At 34.7% G+C, this 10,957-nt stretch overlaps 1 protein-coding gene across 1 annotated transcript in view; it reads left to right on the top strand.

Moving 5' to 3' along the window:
* Positions 1 to 4,236: 4,236 nt before the first annotated feature.
* Positions 4,237 to 10,957, top strand: part of LOC107712709 (trimeric intracellular cation channel type B-like) — a 19,504-nt gene continuing 12,783 nt past the window's right edge. Inside the window, 1 exon segment of the mRNA XM_016518079.1 lies at positions 4,237 to 4,611. Coding sequence (XP_016373565.1) covers positions 4,488 to 4,611 — 124 coding nt within the window. The 5' untranslated portion in view covers positions 4,237 to 4,487.

Below are 10,957 nucleotides of genomic sequence, written 5' to 3'. Positions count from 1 at the left end.
TGGCCAATCACAGCACACCTTGCTTTTCAGGCCGATGAGCTTTGTAAAAATCGACGCGTTTCAGAAAGGCGGGGCATAGAGGAGAAACAATAATGTACAGTATGTGGAAAATAATGTGTTTTTTTTACCTTAAACCGCATAAACACATTTCATTACACCAAATACACAACATAATGTTATTTTTAGCAACATCATATGACCCCTTTAAAACGAGTATTTTGTAAAGTTGAATAGTAAAATTGTTGTAGAATTGTTGTAGTTAAATAGTAAATTTGACCACACCTTTAACATGCATCGTTAGGTGCATGACATGAGGGAGAGTAAATAATGACAACTGAATTTTTGGGTTTATTTTCTGCAATATAAACCATGTTTTTTATCATCTGAATTGTGCTGCAATTTATAGCCCAATATGACTTAAAGAATGCAGTTAACGTCAAGCACAACACATTTGGATTCAGTTTCACTTTAAAATAAATTTGTTTAGTTTTGGAGTTTACAATAAATGCTGTTTCTAATAAATGCCACTATAATTTTTCTTGGCTTTATGCTTATGTTTCTCATTCCTGTTATGAATACCATAGGACTGATTGTTGAGAAAAAGTGTTTATAATGTTTGTAAACATTTGATTTACTAGTATTCCTGAATGTAATAATAAAAAGTGAGTTATACACCGATGCGACTTATCTGTGTTTTTCTCTCAACAATGCAATTTTGACCCAGTGTGACTTATTTTCTGGAAGATACAGTATGTGATTGCTAGCGCTTCTCGATGCAAACGCTGCATGGTTGCTTTCTGAAACTCATCAGACAGACTCAGCTCTGCACCGAAAGCATGAAAAGAACCTAGAGACTCTCTATTCACTGCACGTCTGCCTGCGCTTTACAGAATAAGGCTTGAATAGACGAACTCACACATAGTGGCACACTGAGCGAATGACCTTCAATCTGAGCACGCTGCAGAAGGAAGAACCAGAAACTGGACATGCAACGTTGAAAAGAAAGAATGGGAGCGAGAGAGAGGGGAAGCTTTGTTGCCTGAAGCTGAAGTTTTCAAAGGAACTCGGTCAGATTTAGAGGAGAAGCCCTCCTCTGATCCAAGCGTCCATTCAGCAGGAATTCCTGCGTAAAAATGCTCCGGTTGGGCCTTTGGTTGATGAAAGCGTTCAGGCAAACAGACGGCGCTGTGTCTTTCTTCCGCTGCTTTCTAACCACACACAAACAGAGCCAATCGAACGAACAGTGCAAAAAAAAAAAAGGGGGAAAGTTTTAGAACTAAAATCGTTAATGTTCTATACCAGTGGTTCCCAACCACATTCCTGGAGGCCCCCCAACACTGCATGTTTTTCATGTCTCCTTAATCAAACACACCTGATTCAGATCATCAGCTCATGAATTATTGTTCAAGTGAAAGCAGCCTTGGTGAGACTTCTTTCAAAAATATTTAGAAAAATCTTCCTGACTCTAAACTTTTGAATGCTATTATATACATAAACCATTTTAATTCATGTTTTATTTCTGTTCTTTATCAAAAATATTACAAAAAACTAAATATGCGTTCTATATATTATTAACTACAATAAAATGTACATCTGCCAATTCAGAAAGAACAGCTATAAAAAGCAGTTATGCAGGGAAAATGTTAAGTTTTATAAATCCATTTGTTACACCGAAGGCCATTTAATATGAACCAGTGAAGACAAAACGGTGAAAAACTAAAAAAAAAAAAAAAAAACTAGAAAAGTTTTAGAACTAAAATCCTTAATGTTCTATACATTTACAGTCGAACACAAACATATATCGGTTGACATTTTAATTCAAAAACTGAACTTTTTTAGTTTAAAATGCAAAAATGATTTATCTGTTGAAATACATAATTTTTAAGTTTTAAATGCAAAATGTAACTGTTTAAATATATAATGCCTGTTTTTAAAGTTTTAATCACAAAAATTATAATGAAAAAAATTTAACTTTTGAAATATATAATCCCTGCTTTAAGTTTTAAACACACACACAAAAAAAAACTTGAAATGTTGAAAAACATTTTTACTTTTGAAATATATAATGCTTGCTTTTTAAAAAAAAAAATTTATCTACAAAAATTATAATTCAAAAATATTTATCTTTTGAAATACATAATCCCTGCTTTTTAAAGTTTTAGATAAAAAATTATGTAACTTTTGAAATATATAAAACTGAATTTTTAAGTTTTAAATGCAACATTTAACTGTTTAAATATACAATGCCTGTTTTGAAGTTTTAATTACAAAAATTATAATGAAACAAATTTTACTTTTGAAATATATAATCCCTGCTTTAAGTTTTAGAACTAAAATCGTTAATGTTCTGTACATTTACAGTCAAACACAAGCATATATCGGTTGAAATTTTAATTCAAAACTGAACGTTTTTTAGTTTAATGCAAAAATTATTTATCTGTTGAAATAATACATGGTTTTTAGGTTTTAAAAACAAAAAAAATTTAACTATTGAAATACATAATCCCTTCATTTTTAAGTTTTATATAAAAAAATATGTAACTTTTGAAATATATAATACTGAATTTTTAAGTTTTAAATGCAAAATTTAACTGTTTAAATATATAATGCCTGTTTTGAAGTGTTAAATACAAAAAGGATAATGCAAAAATATTTACTTTTGAAATATATACCTGCTTTTTATATAAAAAGTAATTCCATATGCATCCTCGGCATCTGCATGAAAACGCAGTGTGTGTGTTTGCTCAGAGATCCTCCCTCGGGTTACTGCTCTCTCCTGACAGTGACCTCTAGGCTAAAGGTCACAGCCGTGCTGCCCTTGGCCTGTTCAGATGTGGGTCATCTGTGACCTCCTTCAGCTCTGTGCTGACCTCCGAGCACAGTGTGTTTAACAGATGATCACATGACGTCGTTACCAGCGCTGAGGAATGTTACTCTTAAAACACTGCGTGCTTCTTATGAAAATGACAAAACATCGCTTTTTATGGAAAGTAACATGTTACAGGCTTTTGCATTACATTCAGATTAACATTTAGGCACAGAAGCACAATTTATCAAAAAAAAAAAAAGTATTATTTAATGTGTCATTAAATAAATCAATGTATTCAGAGCTCATCTCTGAAACAGCATAAACTCTATATGTAGGCCATAGTTATAGCTCACCATGTTTTACAGGTGCACAGTAATAAAGCGGTTCATGCCATCTTCATCTTCTTCATGCAGTGGATGCTGCGGTGCAGAGCTTTATAAATATTTATCAAATGGTGCATGATGATGCTAGAAACCTTCAGCCCATGATCAAAATCTCTGAAAGACTGCTTCAGGATCAGCTCCAAGGTTTCACATTCACACTCAAACACTTCATGAATTAAAGAACTATCCATGAGTGTGTGACTCACTTATTCCCAAAGTCCTTAACTTGTGCTCCTTTCCCATGGAACAACACAAAGACTGAGAGAGGAGGACCAGGAGTGTGTGTGTGTGTGTGTGCGTGTGTGTGCGTGTGTGTGTGCGTGAGTCCAATCACAAGCTTCGGCTTCAATTCAGTGCGTGTTCTGAAGGCTTCATTCAAACTCTGGTTTAATTCACATTTTAATTCAGATGAGTGCTGAAGTTCCCACAGTATTAACTGGAGCAAGAGGAGGGAAAAGACGATGAAAGATCAATATCAGGGTCTCTAGCACCACTGTGTGGCTATTATAACATGACAATTACTTTCTCAGTTAACTGTTTACAGGTTTGCCATACGACCAAACCCTTAAACCCGTACATATGTCATTTTAATGATATCAGCTAACAGTGATTAGATTAATATAAGTGTTGCAGATTGAAAGCAAAACTATACCTAGCTTATTTGTATAGTGCTTTCACAATACACATTATTTCACAGCAGCTTTACAGAAAATCATGATGTTATTGTTTAGAATATCTTAAAATCTTCATGTCTTATTTATCAGATTAGAGATGGACGATAATACAGTTACATTTTGCAACAATATAAACAATCAAGCAGTTTAATAATTGCTTTGAAGTATTATATAGCTTTACATGAGTGCATGCAGATAAAATTAGATATACTTAAATCTACATAACTTTATGTAAAGTCCCTCTAACTATCCACAATTTCTCAAAGTCTGAAGCCATCTAACACACTTCTACTTTGGCTAAAATACTAAACCTTTCCAAATTTACCTCAGAAATAAAGAGTTTTCCTTGTGGTCTGTGACGTAACGTAGGTGCGTTTGTGCGTGCGTGCGTGCGTGCGTGTGTGCGTTCTGCTCCAGCTCGCAGCATCCGCGGCAGCAATGGCGGCGGATCCGGTTACCGCTCCGATCAGCTGTTGATCATCTGGATTGATTCCGTGTGTCCGATCATCCGCTGGATACTACATGCGTCCGAGCACACCCATCATCCGAACCGAGTCATCATCCCACTGACTGAAGGCGGATTAAAGCGCGTTGATGACGGGAAGCTGAAGCGGCGTAATCATGGATGTGTTCGGCTTTCTCAATCTAAACGAACTCGCTCTGGGGCTGTCAAACCTCTCCATGTTCCCCTGCTTCGACATGGCGCATTATATCATATCAGTGATGAGTTTGAGAGAGCAGCCAGGTAAGAGAAATCAAACCGAATCACCTCTAATGCGCTTTAGCTGTAATTCACCTGAACGCGATTCAGTGTCGGAATCAAATCCGAATGAATCTCTATCAGGTTCATCGCATTTCTGACTCACTTCTGCAGTCAAATGCACAGTATCTGAGCACTTGAAGGGTTTATAATGTAGTTATATTCTTAATCATTGTTTTATGTGTGCTTTGACAGGTTGTCAACACTTTTGACATGAACGTCTTTGTCCTCACATCTTTAGTGCAAGTCAAAACACATACAATATGCATTTTCTGTTTATATTTAATAATCCAAGATCTGTTTATCAGTGTCTTTATAATAGTTAGATTGCATTAAACATCAGTTTTATTGCATTTCAGACTCATTATTGCCATCAAATGCACAGTATTTGAGCACTCGAAGGTTTTTCTTTATTTATAATATAGTTATATTCTTAATCATTGTTTTACTTGTGCTTTGACAGGTTTTCCACACTTTTGACATGAACGTCTTTGTTCTCGCATCACAAGAAATTTGCGTTTTCTGCTTGTATTTAATCAACAAATTTGTGGTAATCATCCGAGACCTGATATTTAATATGTTTTATGAATATTTGTCATGCATTTGATCGTGTTTTATATGTATACCAGGCAGGTAAAGCAGTGCTTTATAAATTGCAATAGGTGCACAATGAGGCTTCTGTTCTCGTTAGAATGCATTTATGTTTATTTGATGCATCTAGAGCAGGCCATTGTGTGTTTAAATGAGTGTGAAAGCAGAAGTTGCATGATCAAAGGCCAAAGGGAAGAGAAGTGCATTTAATCATTAACTCTCTGTCAATATTCTATCTCTGTTTTTCTCATAGAAGCATGCAAATGTGTGGTTAAACATGCATTTGCGCTGCATGCGGGGTGGAGGCACAAATCCTGTTTGCCGGGTCGTTTTGCATTAACCAAACATGCATTAACACACATGCAGCATTTGCATTAACCAAAGTGTGGTTAGCCAGTGCTGAGATCAGCCTTTGCTCTTGTGTTGAGCAGTAATGCATGCATGTGCTCTATTGTATTGGCTGCAGCAGTTGCAGTAAATCGCAGGCTATTTTAGAGCCTCTGACCTGCGTGGCATCCCGCTCTCTTCTATTGTCCAGCACTTTACTGAAATATCTGGAGAGGGAATGAGACTCGACACGTCCTGATGTTTAGATCCAGCGGGAAAAGAGTCTCAAGAATGTTTTAGGTTGAACGTGTTTGTTTAACCTGCAGCATATTGACTCCTACACTATCCAGACTGACATCCAGTGCAACTAATTAACCTGCAGTTACTGTTAATAGTCTGTTTTCCAGGAAGAAAGACTGAAAGTGGTGTTTATTTTGTCAATGTTTAGAAGTCCTCTAGCATATAGATGTAAGACACTACAGGCAAAACCTTTTTTTTTTTGTGCATTGATCAATTTTGTATGGAAGCCCGTTTCTGCCACTGAATAAAAAAAGGTTATTGCAACTTTTTATCTCACAATTCTGACTTTTTTTCACAAAATTGTGAGATAAAAACATGCAATTCTGACTTTTTTCCTCAGAAGATATAAACTCGCAATTGCCAGTTTATTTATTTATTTATTATTTAGTCATTTATTAGACGCTTTTATCCAAAGCGACTTCCAAATGAGGACAACAGAAGCAATCAATTGTAGTATTAAAACAACTAAAAACAGATCCAAAACTAAAAGCTAAAACTTTATAAATACTACCTATACACATTTTTAAACAGACATAATTTAACTAAAATTAAAATAAATAACAAATACAAATAATACAAATCAAACGACAGTAGTTTATCAGTAATCCTAAAAAATAACACTGCCAAACACACATGCTAAAAAACAACAACTTACTGACACATAGTAAGAAATGGTTATAAAAACTGAAACAGAAGTGAAACAAGTAGTAGGAAAGAGGAGAAATAAAAAGCAATACTTATCCTTTGCCGGTGTCCTGCCCGGTGGAGTCGCACGGTAGAGTCGATGGTCTTTACACTCTTCGGTCTTCACACGAGGAGGCCGTCAACGCGACCGCTGTCGCGGTAAACTAAGCTTTTTTTATACCCGTCTAACAAAATACTAAATTAATTCAGCTGGACACACTTTCCTTATTTTTTCCTACGTCACCCTGTTAGAGCCATTTTGGAGAATATCCACTGAACGTAAATTGCGTATGCTGTTCTGTGTCAGCTGCACCACGCCGATACACTGTTTTCGTTCAAATCAAAGCGTAAACAACGTATCCGTGTGACGCAGCTGACACAGAATAGCATATGCAATTTACGTTCAGTGGATATTCTCCAAAATGGCTCTAACAGGGTGACGCGGAGGAGACGAATTGTTGAATAAAGTCGTTATTTTTTTTTCTTTTGTGCTCAAAGTATTCTCGAAGCTTCGTAAAATTACGGTTGAACCCCTGATGTCACATGGATTATTTTACCGATGTCCTTGCTATGTTTCTGGGCCTTGATCGTGGTAGTTACCTTGCTGTCTATGGGAGGCTCAGAGAGCTCTCGGATTCCATCAAAAATATCTTAAATTGTGTTCCGAAGATGAACGAAGGTCTTGCGGGTTTGGAACGACATGAGTGTGAGTAATTAATGACAGAATTTTAATTTTTGGGTCAACTATCCCTTTAAATATTTTTCCCTATTCTTCTGCAATATCATGTCTTAAAGATAACAGACATGAACTAAAACCACAAAACTCAGGATTTATTTCAGCATTTTTTAACTCATCCAGAAGGACCCCTCACATCTTTTGTTGTGTGTAAACCTGCATGAGTAACCAAATGTTTTCATTGCATTTAATGAAAGGATTAATGAAACGGCAGCCCGGCTCACGTCATTGTGTTCTGGTTTAATTCCATGAAGAATGTGTTTAGCAGGCAGTTTAGCGTTTTTCTTCCTAATAAAGACAGAGCGTGCTCTGGAAAAGCCTTCTTTCCTGTTTCTGTCTGTTCTCCGCTCTGGGAGTTTTCCCCGAGTGCCGCGTGTCACTTCCTGTCTTCAGACTCATGCATGTTTAATTGAAACATGTTCTGTTCTGGTCTTGAGCGCTTCTTCTCTCATGCACACACAAACCAGAATGACTCTTCTGTTTTCTTTACAAAAATGTTCTGTGGCAGTACTATGGTGAAGAAATGACCAAAACCATGGTAACACTTTACAATAAGGTTCATTAGTTAACATGAACTAAGAATGAACAATACTTCTACAGCATTTATTAATCTTAGTTAATGTTAATTTCAGCATTTACTAATGCATTATTAAAATCACAAGTTGTGTTTGTTAACATTAGTTAATGCACTGTGAACTAACATGAACAAACAATGCACGACTGTATTTTTATTAACTAAAATTAACAAAGATTAATAAAGAGTGTAATAAATGTAGTGTTCATTGTTCGTTCATGTTAACTAATGTTAACAAATGACACCTTATTGTAAAGTGTTACCAAAAACATTTGTAATTATATATTATACAGTTTGAGCAGTGTTGAAGGTTTTGAGTAAGAATATGCATTATTTTATCAATAATATATCTTATATATAGTAACTAATAATGAAATTTTTAATAGTCAAATATATACAAGGTAAGGTAGTTTGAGAGTGTAGAAAAGCTGAGCTATATTTCCATGTCCATACAACTTCTGTGACTTCTTTTAAATTCATATTTTTATATTCAGTATTTTGCTATTTATTTTGGGCACCATATTTGAATTTTCTGGGTGATCTATTGCTACATTTGCCAAAAAGATGTGATGTGTGTGTATCCCACAATGCAATGCACTCTGCTCGACCTTCCATTTCAAATATGTTAAAATCACAAGTTGTGTTTGTTAACATTAGTTAATGCACTGTGAACTAACATGAACAAACAATGTACGACTGTATTTTTATTAACTAACATTAACAAAGATTAATAAAGAGTGTAATAAATGTAGTGTTCATTGTTCGTTCATGTTAACTAATGTTAACAAATGACACCTTATTGTAAAGTGTTACCAAAAACATTTGTAATTATATATTATACAGTTTGAGCAGTGTTGAAGGTTTTGAGTAAGAATATGCATTATTTTATCAATAATATATCTTATATATAGTAACTAATAATGAAATTTTTAATAGTCAAATATATACAAGGTAAGGTAGTTTGAGAGTGTAGAAAAGCTGAGCTATATTTCCATGTCCATACAACTTCTGTGACTTCTTTTAAATTCATATTTTTATATTCAGTATTTTGCTATTTATTTTGGGCACCATATTTGAATTTTCTGGGTGATCTATTGCTACATTTGCCAAAAAGATGTGATGTGTGTGTATCCCACAATGCAATGCACTCTGCTCGACCTTCCATTTCAAATATGTAATAACTCTTTTTTTTTTTTTTTATTGGGCTTATTGTGAATGATTTGATACATATTTCATTTTCTAAAAAAAAAACTAATTGTTATTTGGAATCAAAATAACTTGATGTTCCAAATCTGTCACTACATCTGTTTCAGTGCGACTTTAAATCATTATTTGATCACACTCCCAAACATTAAAACATTTTTCTTAATAGAATTGGATTAAAAATACAAAATGTTTTATTTATTTCTGAGATGACGACATGACGCCACTCACTGGATGTAATGAGGTCATGCGACAAACGTAATGAGAACAACAATGTAGCAAACCATTGTTTGAAACATTCTTCTATTTTGTATCATGCAATAGTTTCTGTTCACTTTAAACAGGATGAAACCACTGACAACAGCGTAGCAACCGCATAGCAACGACTTGGAACACCTTAGTAACCAATATTTTTTGTCAATATTTCTCATTTATGGTCATAAATGCTTGCAAAGGTTATAGTAGATGTATTTTGCAAGGACTTTTGACTTGTGGTCAAATTTATCCATGCAATTTGCCAAAAATCAACACTTTGAAAAACAGAAAATTTGTATTGCAGCCTGTCAAATGCTAAAATATGAAATACATGAGAATGTATTAAATTTGTGGCTCAAAGCTTAAATTTGAGACTCGAAATTGAGACTTGTCTTCTGAATTGTCCAAGGAAAAGTCTCTGTTTCTTCATCTAGTTGAGCTTCACTGTCATAAATATCTGTCAAAGGTTGTTTTTGGTTGTTAGTTTTTTTGGATCTCAGTTACTAGCCTATTACAGCACTAAAAGGAAAATTAAGAAACTCACACAAAAAGACATGACAAAAGAAAAGTTTGTTGTTCAAATAGCTATAAATGTTACGTACACTAAGTACAAATAATGTTGCTACTTACTTGTAGTTATTGTGCAAACAGTCACTATATTTTCATGACAAAAAAAAATATATATTTTTTTTATTTATTTCTTTTGTTTTAATTGTGTCTGTGCAGCTAATTTTACCAAAAAATGACTTGGAAATAAAGCAAAAAAAACCAAACAAAAAAATTGATTGCAATTATTATATTTCTCATGGTTTTTTTTTTAGTCTCTGACAGCTACGATAAAAAATTTTCTGTTTTTACATGATACTTTTAGTTTTGTCTTCACTCTTTGGTGAATTTCATGCAAACCACTGTGGGTCAGTTTGACTCACAACACAGAAGTTGTACTCCATTTCTGAACACGAGGTTAAGAAAAAAGCCCAGACTGTGTTGAATCAGTGCTAGTTGACTGTATGTGTTCAGTTCTAAACGAGTGAGCTCTGGAGTAATGTGCTGCTTGTGATGATCTTGCAGGCGTCTGCAGGTAGACAGGTACGTTTCTACAGCATTATTTCTTTTGTTTTAATTGTGTCTGTGCAGCTAATTTTACCAAAAAATGACTTGGAAATAAAGCAAAAAAAAACAAACAAAAAAATTGATTGCAATTATTATATTTCTCATGGTTTTTTTTTTAGTCTCTGACAGCTACGATAAAAAATTTTCTGTTTTTACATGATACTTTTAGTTTTGTCTTCACTCTTTGGTGAATTTCATGCAAACCACTGTGGGTCAGTTTGACTCACAACACAGAAGTTGTACTCCATTTCTGAACACGAGGTTAAGAAAAAAGCCCAGACTGTGTTGAATCAGTGCTAGTTGACTGTATGTGTTCAGTTCTAAACGAGTGAGCTCTGGAGTAATGTGCTGCTTGTGATGATCTTGCAGGCGTCTGCAGGTAGACAGGTACGTTTCTACATAATGACTTTAACACACATCTCATCTCGTGCTGTTCTGCTTCTGTGAGTGTGGTTTATCTGTAGATAAACGTCCACTGGAGCCTTGCAACACACTGAGAGCATGACGAGTGTGTGTGTGTGTGTGAGTGAGAGTGCGTGTGTGTGAGA

Source organism: Sinocyclocheilus rhinocerous, unplaced genomic scaffold (assembly GCF_001515625.1).
Source record: "Sinocyclocheilus rhinocerous isolate Xijiao unplaced genomic scaffold, SAMN03320098_v1.1 scaffold2236, whole genome shotgun sequence".
NCBI lineage: Eukaryota > Metazoa > Chordata > Actinopteri > Cypriniformes > Cyprinidae > Sinocyclocheilus > Sinocyclocheilus rhinocerous.
Note: the sequence above shows the minus strand (reverse complement) of the source record. Positions and strands in the feature narration are given on the sequence as shown.